This window comes from Gadus chalcogrammus, chromosome 10 (assembly GCF_026213295.1).
Source record: "Gadus chalcogrammus isolate NIFS_2021 chromosome 10, NIFS_Gcha_1.0, whole genome shotgun sequence".
Lineage (NCBI taxonomy): Eukaryota > Metazoa > Chordata > Actinopteri > Gadiformes > Gadidae > Gadus > Gadus chalcogrammus.
In genome coordinates, this window is record NC_079421.1 from 6,031,134 (window position 1) to 6,043,633 (window position 12,500).

At 44.5% G+C, this 12,500-nt stretch overlaps 2 protein-coding genes across 3 annotated transcripts in view; one reads left to right on the plus strand and one right to left on the minus strand.

Moving 5' to 3' along the window:
• Positions 1-2,860, minus strand: part of fermt3b (FERM domain containing kindlin 3b) — a 16,188-nt gene extending 13,328 nt beyond the window's left edge. Inside the window, exon 1 of the mRNA XM_056601212.1 lies at positions 2,638-2,860. The gene's annotated coding sequence lies outside the window, so the exon portion shown is untranslated. The remainder of the gene's footprint in view (positions 1-2,637) is intronic.
• A 674-nt stretch (positions 2,861-3,534) lies between these two features.
• The window catches only part of macrod1 (mono-ADP ribosylhydrolase 1), a 68,169-nt gene continuing 59,203 nt past the window's right edge, over positions 3,535-12,500 (plus strand). For both annotated transcript variants that reach the window (XM_056601213.1, XM_056601214.1), the window contains exons 1-2: positions 3,535-4,199; positions 4,404-4,514. In XM_056601213.1, the coding sequence (XP_056457188.1) occupies positions 3,686-4,199; positions 4,404-4,514 (625 nt within the window). In that variant the 5' untranslated portion in view covers positions 3,535-3,685. The remainder of the gene's footprint in view (positions 4,200-4,403; positions 4,515-12,500) is intronic.

Here is a 12,500-nt window from a genome sequence, read left to right on the forward strand (position 1 = left end):
CCTGGTAAGCCCAAACGAGTAGTGTGGGTGAATTGGGAACGTCTGGAGGAGGCCCCCGTCCTAGGTATCTTCAACTCACACCTCCGGCGGAGTTTTTCTGGCATTCCTGTGGAGGTTGGGGGCATTGAGCCGGAGTGGGCGGTGTTCAAAGCCTCCATTGCTGAAGCTGCGGCGGCTAGTTGTGGCCTCAGGGTCTTAGGCTCCTCAAGGGGCGGTAACCCTCGGACACCGTGGTGGACACCGGTGGTCAGGGAAGCCGTCCGATTGAAGAAGAAGGCCTTCCGGGATATGATATCCTGGAGGACTCCTGACTCGGTTGCAGGGTACCGACAGGCTTGAAGGGCTGCAGCTGCTGCCGTGTCGGAGGCTAAGCAGCGGGTGTGGGAGAAGTTCGGAGAGGCCATGGAGAAGGACTTTCGGTCGGCACCAAAGTGATTCAGGAAGACTATCCGGCACCTCAGGAGGGGGAAACAGGGAACCATCCAAGCTGTGTACAGTAAGGATGGGACTCTGTTGACCTCAACTGAGGAGGTCGTCGGACGTTGGAAGGAACACTTAGAGGAACTCCTGAATCCGAATAACACGCCCTCTATGTTGGAGGCAGAGCTCGAGGTTGATGGTGTTTCGTCGTCAATTTCCCTGGTGGAGGTCACTGAGGTAGTCAAACATCTCTGCAGTGGCAAAGCCCCAGGGATTGATGAGATCCAGCCAGAAATGTTAAAGGCGCTAGGTGTTGAGGGGCTGTCATGGTTGACACGCCTATTCAACATTGCGTGGGAGTCGGGTACAGTGCCAAAGGAGTGGCAAACCGGGGTGGAGGTATCCCTGTTCAAAAAGGGGAACCAGAGAGTGTGTGCCAATTACCGGGGTATCACACTTCTCAGCCTCCCTGGTAAAGTCTACTCCAAAGTGCTGGAAAGGAGGGTTTGGCCGATCGTCGAACCTCAGATTGAAGAGGAACAATGCGGTTTCCGCCCCGGACTTGGAACTACGGACCAGCTCTTCACTCTCGCATGGATCTTGGAGGGGGCCTGTATGCTACACGGTCTACATGTGTTTTGTGGATCTGGAGAAGGCGTATGACCGGGTCCCCCGGGAGAAATTGTGGGAGGTGCTGCGGGAGTATGGGGTAAGGGGGTCTCTCCTCAGGGCCATCCGATCTCTGTACTCCCAAAGCGAGAGCTGTGTTCGCGTCCTCGGCAGCCAGTCAGTTTCGTTCTTAGTGGGTGCTGGTCTCCGCCAGGGCTGCGCCTTGTCACCAATCCTGTTTGTGATATACATGGACAGGATATCGAGGCGTAGTCATGGTGGGGAGGGGTTGCAGTTCGGTGGTCTGAGGATCTCGTCACCGCTTTTTGCAGATGATGTGGTCCTCATTGGATCATCGGCCTGTGACCTTCAGCACTCACTGGATCGGCTGGCGGCCGAGTGTGAAGCGGCTGGGATGAGGATCAGCACCGCTAAATCTAAGGCCATGACTCTTAGCAGGAAACCGGTGGATTGCTTACTCCGGGTAGGAAATTAGTCCTTATCCCAAGTGAAGGAGTTCAAGTACCTCGGGGTCTTGTTCGCGAGTGAGGGTACGATGGAGCGTGAGATTGGCCGAAGAATCTGAGCAGCGGGGGCGGTATTGTGTTCGCTTTACCGCACCGTTGTTACGAAAAGAGAGCTGAGCCGCAAGGCAAAGCTCTCGATCCACCGGTCGATCTTCGTTCCTATCCTCTCCTATGGTCATGAGGGTTGGGTGATGACCGAAAGTACGAGATTGCGGGTACAAGCGGCCGAGATGAGTTTTCTCAGAAGGGTGGCTGGCGTCTCCCTTAGGGATAGGGGGAGAAGCTCCACCATCCGTGAGGAACTCGGATTAGAGCCGCTGCTCCTTTACTTAGAAAGGAGTCCGCTGAGGTGGTTCGGGCATCTGGTAAGGATGCCCACTGGGCGCCTCCCTTGGGAGGTGTTTCAGGCACGTCCAGTGGGGAGGAGACCTCGGGGAAGACCCAGGACTAGGTGGAGAGATTATATCTCAACACTGGCCTGGGAACGCCTCGGGATCCCCCCGTCAGAGCTGGTCAATGTGGCCCGGGAAAGGGATGTCTGGGGCCCCCTGCTTGAGCTGCTCACCCCGCGACCCGACCCCGGACAAGCGGATGAAGATGAGATGATGAGATGAGACATTCGTATTACCAGACCAGAATGTCTTCTTTGAAACCTACACAGCGATGAACGCCCTCCTCGCCTGGGCTTGAAACAAGCTGCAAACGTAAGACCACGCAATCCTACATGTGCAAGACCTCTGTGTGGTTCATTTTGCAAGCATCACCAACCTACTTAGCCTATCTTCTATCTCTCTCTCTCTGTCTCTCTGTCGCTCTCTCTCTCTCCACACCTGTCTGTGTGTCTCTCTACGTCCGGCTGAGGAGCTGTGTTAGGAGCGGAGATGTAGAAATTGATGCTGACATGACTAGATCACTGGTTCTGGATCCAGTACAGGCGACTTTTTCCAACCGCACCCCTTTGGCTCATCTACCCTCTCCCCCTCCTCCCCCCCCATCTCTCTCTTCCTTCTAGATAGTATTTCTCTCTTGGTCTCTCTCACACACACACAAACAAACAAACAAAAAACAAACAATGGATTACCGTCAAGCTCCTCCGTCGGTGATGATGCTATAGGAAGCCCCTTTCCCTGTAGTCTACGAGCCTTGTCTCTTCTACCCTGAAGGTCACCGGGTGTAAACGTACTAAAGTGTTGTTCTGCCGCTGTGCGCTCGCCTTCTTTCTCCCCTTGTGTGTGGGAGCCCTGAGGTCGGTGTCACTCCTGTTAGGCAAGTGCCTGCGGTGTCAGTTCTGTAAAAAAAAGAAAGGTTCCTCTTTGTCTATTTCCGGCGGGCGGAAGTGCGAGCGAGATGTGTGTTCACAGTTTGACTGAGCTGTAAGTGACTTCTTGTGTGCCAATGTGGGGGGTGTAGTCGGATGCAGTGTGGCACATTTGTGATAATGCGTGAGGCTTCGTCAAAGGGCCATGCATACTAGCACACACAAGCCACACACACATTCATCACGGACAAAGTGCTATTAATATGAGCTCTACTTTCCATTTCTCTGATATAACAAATAGTAGAATGGAGGTGTTGTCATTTTCACCACAAATTTTGTAAACTGTGTTGAAACATCATCATCATCCTGTTGCCAGTAGTAGCTCTACACCTTTCATGACTGTTTAGTGTTATTCATGTCTTTCCTGTGTGCATCCCAGATTTTCTTTATTGAACTGCATTCCACTTATTGTCTTAAATGTATGCTCTTTTGAATGAACACTATACAAAAAGGATTTGCAAAATGTAAAACAATTCAACAGATGTATATTTTGAATGTTCTATTTCAACTCGGTAGATGGCGACATAGCCTGGGCCATCTCTTTTACAGACGTGAAACGCAGCAGCCTAAATATGGGTCGGTGCGTCGGTGCTCCTGTTGGATATCCTCTTCCGCCCGCTATTGCGCACAAAACACCATATTAACATAATAATAATAGCTACAATGCAGGGTTGATGTAAATATTTTTGAATAAAAAATTGCTTTTTACTTCAACCCTCTAATTTTGGTAATTCCCAGCGTCACCCGAAACAGAAACAGCAAATGTTTGATTGTGGAACATTAAGAATCAAAAACGAAACTCAGTCACTGCATGAAGGCACTGGTCGATGTCATGTCACGCATTATTGTAGGCCTATTATTTACCCCATGCAACATGACATTTAAAACATCCATCCTCCTTCCACGTATCAGAATCCTATCCTCAGCGGGTCGTCTGTCAGGTAATCGACTTGACTTCATGCATGTCAAAAACATTTCAAGTACTGCAGGTTTCCGTCCAAAACGACCCCTCACTCTCCTGTTTGGATCGGTGAGGAGGAATGTATCAGCTGAGTGCAACTGGGGAAGTCAAATGTTCGCCAAACAGTCAAGCACTGCGACCCGATGGAACAAGTTGTCAACAACAACCACGTTGCAGAAGGACGGGTTCACCCGTTCCCGTGAGAGGGGAGTTTTGCTTCGTAAAGTTGTCCTCGGCGCACTCGGGTTCGCCACCACTGCGGCCGTATGTGTCCACACCAGTGCCCGGGTCACCATGGCCGAAGGGACAGAATCTCTGAAGGTTAACCTTGAGTCCGCTGAGGCAGACTGGAAGGAGACCAAGGGTGAGACGAAACTAAAGCTGCACTATAAACAATGTCCTCTAGACTAGAGAACCCCAAATTAGGTAACATATATAGTGGAAACTCCCCGGGGGCAATTACGGCAATCACACTAAACTGAACGTGTAAACTTTAAGGGGGCACCACTTTCCATATACGACGTATGATTCATCATCTCTCTTTCTCTCTCAATCTTCTCTTCCTTAGACCGGATGCTGTCCTTGCCGCTGGATGAGAGGCGGCGGTTCTACAGGACCCGTTGCTATACGTCCCTGGACCAGGTCCCTGTGTGGAGTCCCTCTCCAGGCCCCTCTTCAGGTCAGCATGGCTTCACTGCACACAGCCGGGTGGGAGGGGGGGGGGGGGGGATCGGACACAAAATCGACTACTTCTATATGAAATGTGTTATTTTGGTAATCATGTGTACTGAGATCCTGCCGATATTGGGTTCACCGATACAATACCGATTTTGATAGTTAGGTTGATATGCACATGTTCAACCAAATTCCCCTTGTTCTTAATCCACTATTTTTTATTTTAAGGGATGAATTCAGACGGATGTATTTTATTTTTAGTGATAGGCTATATTGTGTCAGAATAGCATTATTTATTAATAAAATAATATTCAAGGCTCCGACATTTTTGACTTGATAATCATATGGTTTAATAGACTCTATAAGACGGGTCAAAACACCCAGCTTTCACAGCTTTAACCCCCCGATCTTAAAGATGACTGCTAGTCATAACTCAATGAACATTTACTGTTTTCCAAATGAATGAAAGATGTCACAGAGGTCATCGTTTTGGCAGGATTTAAAAAAGGACAGAAACAAAGTCTGCAGTCATATCATTTAAAAGCTTTAGGCCTTAGTTATTTCTTTAATTTTGCCTCCAATGCTACATCAACGTTCGTGTTTAACGCTCCATAGCTTGCATGTGACCATATAAGAATTGGCACCTTGGCCCGCATCACTGCGGCATCTGTTTGGATCCATTGTATTAAAAACAGAATAAACCTAGTGTCTAATCTCCCGACGTGTTGTCTTTCAACTACGCAACGCTGTCCAGCGCGGCACTCTGTGTCTCACCTGGTGCGATGCACCACACGGCGAAGCTCTGCTGTTACCGAGTGGGACTCACACCGAGAGAGGATGTGAGACAAAATGACTTCACAGCACTTCACGATATGTTGGAAGAGTAGAGATAATGCAGATTAAGTTAATCTAGAGATAACGTGCACAGATCTTTTACTTCCCCATCAACCAATCTAATGGTAGAGTTGGAAGAGTTGGTCAGATTTTAGTCTACCAATCTTTACTTCGGTTACCCAAAACCCTAGAAAATAAATACACTGGTTCCTGACTTATTTAACTATAGGCTGACAACACAAATGGCAGATAACAACATATTGCAACCCCAACACTGAATGAATGCCTGCCGGGGACTTAACCACTGTGGTGCTCCAAGAAGAAACCCCAGACCGTGCTTATTTTGCGCTCAATAGAGAAAGAAATAAAGTGAAAAAAAAAGAATCTGTTGTCAAGGCTTATACATATAAATATAATACAATGCATAGGGCCCAAGTTTGTTACGTTTCCAGCATTTTATTGCATGAGCTAGTTTGGAACTACCCCTGAATTCCACAGAAGGAACTGTTAGTAAAACTGCCCGCTTCCTACTCTGCGCAGCCAACTGAGGACACTGCCGGCCAACATCGGCAGACATTATTGCCATCCGATATATTGGTCAGGCTCACTACGCAAAATGGCTGACAGAGAAGATGCTGTTATTACTTTTGAAGCACAAGGACAAACACCTGCTGCATCAGTATCATTATCAACTGTTATTCAGTGTTGACATCTCAAAGATTTACCTTGTAAATGTATGTGGTAAGAAGCATTACAAACATACTCTTAAAGGGATACTTCACCCATTCAGAACCGGCGTTCTATCATTCTAAAATCGCTATTGTAATATAATTTTTTTTTTTTACCCAGTCTTCCCATGGCCCAGCTTTCCTGATCTAATTTTCTCCCGAGATGACGTCAAATGACGCGTTTGACGTCATCACGGGAGAACTTTGCTTGCCTGCTAGAAGAGCCGAGGACTACAAGCCACTGGTTCCGCAAATTTGTGAGCCCACCAACAAGGAATGAGGGGGGGGGGTGGGGGGGAGCTCGCGTATGAGATGTAAACACAATGTCCGTCATGTTTCTTTCCCGCGAGAACAAATTTGCAATGTGAAACAGCCGAATTGAATTTTGAAAATCTATTGTTGGATTTGGACATTCAGGTGTATTAGTACGAGCCAGAATACAGCCAGGAAGAATTGACACGAATAGAGGAGGAGGCTGCTGCGGCTGCAGCTGAATAAAACTTGCCTGTTGCCGAGGACGAGGAGCCGAAGCGCGCCGGTTTGCTCTGTTCGCCTATAGACACAACACAGAGTCCCTGTGCTGCAGCGAATTTCAGCGATGCCAGTTTCTTCTAGAATAAATGGCTGAATCTGGCGAGGATGGGGCCATGTGTGTAACCTCTCACCCAGGCTTCATGCCTCATCAGAACAGTTGGGTATTGGATACATATTTCCGGACTCAGAAAGTGAACTGGAAACGCCAGCCAAAGCCCGCCGGGAGAAACAGACGTCTGATTATAGAGTAAGTGTTAGTTTTTTTACTAACACATTGGCTACAATAATTTTGAGTCCCGGGGAACGTGACAATGTAGTTATCCGAAAGTAGCCGATCTTATTGGCAGATCATAGGCTACACTACATTAGCTTGAAATCCTGTGTATTGCTGTATAGGCTACTCAAGGCATCATTTTTACTTTGCTTTGCTAATGTTGTTCTCTTTATTTCTTAGACAGTATCAGCTTCCTGTGTTGTCCAGGCCATCAGAGCTAATAAGCCAGCACAAGATGGACAGTACTGTTGCTACCAGGAGACAGTAGATGCTCAAGATGAGCTGTGACTATTTTGACTCAAGCAAACGCACCCTACATGTTTTATTTTTGTAAATAGTTCAAATTTTTTCATGAATAAAACTTCAAATTCATGTTGGTTGTTGTGATTTGTTTACTAACCCAAGTACTGTTATGCTAAAGTAGGCCTACTGCATAAGATAAGCACTTATTTCAACTGGGGAGAAATGGTTGAGTACAAATACTTGATATGCTGAGCTAATGTAATTAGCAAATGTTTTCATGCTGTACAGTAATATACAAATGATGCGTTTGAAAAAACGAGGGCAGAAGTCTAAACTAGTCAACGTATCACAGGGATATGTTTACACAAAGTTTGCTTGCGCTACCACTTGCACTAGGACCATGGGTCCTTCCCCCTCCAAACGGAAGCGGGCGGTGCAGCGGGCGCAATGCACTGTGGTAGTTTGAGGATTTCATACTTTTGAGCCAGAGAGATACTTTCTGCCTTTTCTCAGGCTAGGATACATAGAATTATTGACTTCATATAACCTTCATTTAGACTTAAAAAATGCTAGAGAAACGTTGTTCTCCAATATCATTAAAACCAACACTAATAATGCAAAAACCCTATTTGCAACTGTTGACAGACTGACCAACCCCCCAACACAAATTCCACCTGATCTCCATTCCACGCAGAAATGCAATGAGTTTGCAGCTTTTTATACTGATAAAATTGAAGGTATCAGACGCGCCATCAATCTATCCACTTCAAACAAAAATGTTGGACTACCTCCCTGTTCAGGCAAAAATAACGTGGCAAGGATGGCATGCTTTAATGTTATAGACTCTCAAAATCTTGTGGAAACTGTGACACAACTAAAGACATCCACCTGTTGCCTTGATACTATACCTATCAACCTCTTTAAGAATGTTTTCGACTGCCTAGCAGCAGACATATTGCAGATAGTTAACAACTCTCTACAGGCAGGCAATTTCCCAAAAGCTTTGAAAACTGCATTTATTAAACCCCTTTTTAAAAAAGCGGAGCCTAGATGCCTCTGTTATTAACAACTACAGACCAATATCAAATCTACCCTTCATAAGTAAAATCATTGAGAAAGTTGTCCTCCAGCAACTTAATCACTTCCTGGCATCAACTGGTTGCTATGACACCTTCCAATCAGGATTTCGACCCCTGCACAGCACGGAGACCGCCCTTATTAAAGTTGTAAACGACATCCGTCTTAACACAGACTCTGGCAAAATCTCAATACTAATGCTACTTGACCTCAGTGCTGCATTCGACACTGTAGACCATACATTACTTCTGGACAGGTTAGAAAACTGGGTGGGGCTTTCAGGCACCGTCTTAAATTGGTTCAGGTCCTACCTACAAAATAGGAACTACTTTGTTTCCATTGGCGACTTTGTATCAGAATCAACCAACGTGACATGTGGAGTCCCACAAGGTTCGATCTTAGGACCCTCTTTATTCAACATCTACATGCTCCCACTAGGGCAAATCATGCAAAATAACAATATTGACCATCATTGCTATGCTGATGACACGCAAATCTATGTATCGCTATAACCAAATGACTATCGGCCCATAGATCTGCTGTGCCAGTGCATTGAGCAAGTGAAAGAATGGATGTGCCGAAATTTCCTTCAACTAAATGAGGACAAAACAGAGATAATTGTATTTGGTTCTAAAACGGAAAGGCTTAAAGTAACCGAACACCTTCACTCTCTGTCCCTGAAAACCTCAATCAAAGCCAGAAATCTAGGGGTTATCATGGATTCAGATTTACATTTCGACAGTCACATCAAATCAGTTACAAAATCGGCATATTATCACCTTAAAAATGTAGCAAGACTTAGAGGGCTCATGTCCACCGAAGACTTACAAAAACTTGTACATGCCTTTATCACTAGTAAGCTTGATTACTGCAATGGTCTCCTTACAGGTCTCCCAAAACAAACTCTGAGGAATCTTCAGCTTGTTCAGAATGCTGCTGCTAGAGTTCTAACAAAGACCAAAAAATTTGATCATATTACACCAATTCTGAAATCGTTACATTGGCTTCCTGTAGGTCAGAGAATTGACTTTAAAATCATGTTGCTAACCTATAAATCCCTACATGGTTTAGGCCCAAAATATTTAACTGATATGCTTCCACTACATCAGCCTTCTAGACCACTAAGATCCTCTGAGACCAATCTGTTAATTATCCCAAGAGTAAACACAAAACATGGGAAAGCAGGATTTAGTTACTATGCAACAAATAGCTGGAATAAACTCCCAGAGGATTTAAGACTTGCCCCAACTCTGAGCACCTTTAAAACAAGACTGAAGACTTTTATGTTTGCTTTAGCTTTCTGCTAAATCTTAAATACATTGCACTTTCTAAAAAGCTTTTTTAACTTTGCCTTTATTTTCTATTTATCTATTATTTTATTTATGTTTGCTTTAGCTTTCTGCTAAATCTTAAATACTTTGCCTTTATTTTACTAAAATGCCTTTTTAACTTTCCCTTTATTTTCTATTTTTACCAGATAGATACGTGATCTGATACCAGAGAGAAAGGATAAGGGTTTGAGACCCAAGTTCTGTCTGGGTTAGAGTCCTAGAATCTGGGTTGGAGTCCCAGAAGAAAGGACCAAGTTCCTTAGGTCGGGTTGGAGTCCCAGAGAAAGGACCAGGTTCCTTTAGGTCGGGTTGGAGTCCCAGAGAAAGGATCTAGTTCCTTTAGGTCGGGTTGGAGTCCCAGAGAAAGGACCAAGTTCCTTTAGGTCGGGTTGGAGTCCCGACGTGGGTTCCTTTGGTTCCAAGTTCTGTCTGGGTTAGAGTCCTAGAATCTGGATTGGAGTCCCAGAGAAAGGACCAAGTTCCTTTAGGTCGGGTTGGAGTCCCGACTTGGGTTCCAGAGAGACTGTTGATCTGATCTTAAATACATTGCACTTTAAATTTTACTTACTAAAAAGCCTTTTTAACTTTCAATTAAATTTTCTATTTTTACCAGAAAGATACATGATCTGATACCAGAGAGAAAGGATAAGGTTTACTAGAATCTGGGTTGGAGTCCCAGAGAAAGTACCAAGTTCCTTTAGGTCGGGTTGGAGTCCCGACGCGGATACCAGAGAGACTGTTGATCTGATCTTAAATACATTGCACTTTCTATTTTACTAATTTCTTTGCATATGTTTTCTTTTACTTATCTATTATTTTATTTTATTGTATGACAATGTTTAAATGTGAAGCACTTTGAGTCTGCCCTGTGTATGAAAAGTGCTATATAAATAAAGTTGCCTTGCCTTGCCTTGCCTTGCCTTCATATCACCACCGGTGAAGTATCCCTTTAATATTCACATAAAATCACATATATAATCATACCTACTGGTATTTAATGAATGAAGAAGCATTATCCTATCAAAGCGCACATGGCCATGACAGCAAACCTGGTCATCGTTGATGTGACCAATTTAAGACTGGGGGCCTATCTTGCATCCGGCGCAATTTACTTTCTACCCTTACGCATGTGTTGTTGCTAGTTTGCAACTGGCGCAGAGCGTTCTTTTCCCTCCACCGCCACGCGTCGGTAAAATAGGGAATGATCTTGTGCCCTAAGGGGCGATTCGGTGTAAGGGGGTGGCGTGTTCTGGCGAAAAAGTTCCCTGGTGCTATTTTGCCGTTTCAGAAAAAAATTGCGCCACAAACCAGGAAATACCTGGTTTAAAGTCAGTGGCTCGTTGTTCAGATGCTTTTTTAAGGGCGCATGCACAATGTTGCTTGTGCACCTCGCACATACACTTTGCTTCTCTCATCTACCTAGCCACACATTCTTGGTATATTATTTGGGAAAGAACAGCTGATTAAACAGGGTTACTTTTAAATCAATGCATCTGCAAACACCGTACAGCAAACACATATTTTCTTGACACAAACATCGTGTACAAGCCCATAACTTTTAGGATTGATGAGTATTTGATCGTGAGAAAACATTGTTTTACCGCGAGTGAGTGTTAAAAAGAATGAATGAATTTGGGTGCGCGTGTCTGCGTCCATCTGTTTAAACACACACAAACTAAACACGTAATGCATAATACAGTCCATGGCAATGTATATTAACGGGGGGACATATGCATATTAGGAACACAAGGATAATGCATACAATACTGGTAAGAAACGATGTTTGTTAATGTATTGCGTATATCATTCAATATAACCACAGTTACCGCATATCATATGTGTGTTAAGTTTTATTTGCCGATATTTATTTGCCGACTCAGTATTTCTGAAGTTGTGGAAGAAAACGCTATTCCATGTGTGAATTAGGCCATATTATGTGTTCATAAACTGAGCCATTTGAAGTTTGAAATTAATTTGGTCTCATCGGAGACGGCAAACGTCAAAATATCAACTTGTCAGATTCAAATGCGCTCATGGCTCTTAAAGGGGATGGAAAATGGCACTCTCATTGGTTTATTGCACGTTACGCCCAAACCACACCTACGGGTAATTAGGCTACTTCAGACCAACCCTTTTTAGATTTGCGCCGGGCGCAAGAGTTATTTATGCGCCTTTAAAATAGCAACATCGCCATAGAACCGCCCACAAAGCTACTTGCGCTTGGCGCTTCTCACTTGCGTTTCAGACCGTTAAAATAGGGCCCTAGGACTATGTATTGCCTATACTTATAACTTTGGTCAAAGATTTAACATTACAATTGATCCATAATATCCTAGCATGTTTATCATTAAGGCTTGGCACATTAGCTTATCTCTAGTTACACTTTTACACAATAATAACCTGAAGGATTGAATCACAATCCTTCAATACTCTCACCCAATTTGCAGTATTTGAACAGCAATTTTATCTGGCAACTTTTGAGTGACACTGAGAACAATGAAACAATACTATCAATAGATGTTGCTGCACAACCTGGTTTAAAATACAACTGGAGCCATTGCAGATTCATTAACAATCAAACTTTTCTTACTTTATTGTTTTACTTGCTAAAGGCACTACCCTTGATTAATGTTTTTTTTTTTTTTCACAAATTAAAAATATACTTAGAGAGGCCTCTGGACACCTTGTTTCATGTGATCCACATGACCTATCCTATTATCTAATGTTATATCACATAGATGTATACAAATATATATTAATATTGTGGCAACCCGGCACGGTGAGTGAACCACCTCCTCCCAAACAGGACACCATTTCGTGGGGAAAAGCCAAAAAAGGCATGTTTAATCCAGAACATAACAAAGTCTCTCAAAACACAAATAACGTAAAACCTGAGAGGAATCAACGGTCCCCTCCTTCGTGGGTGGAATCCCGTCACCCACGAGGACCGGTCTCTCCGTGCAGGAGCT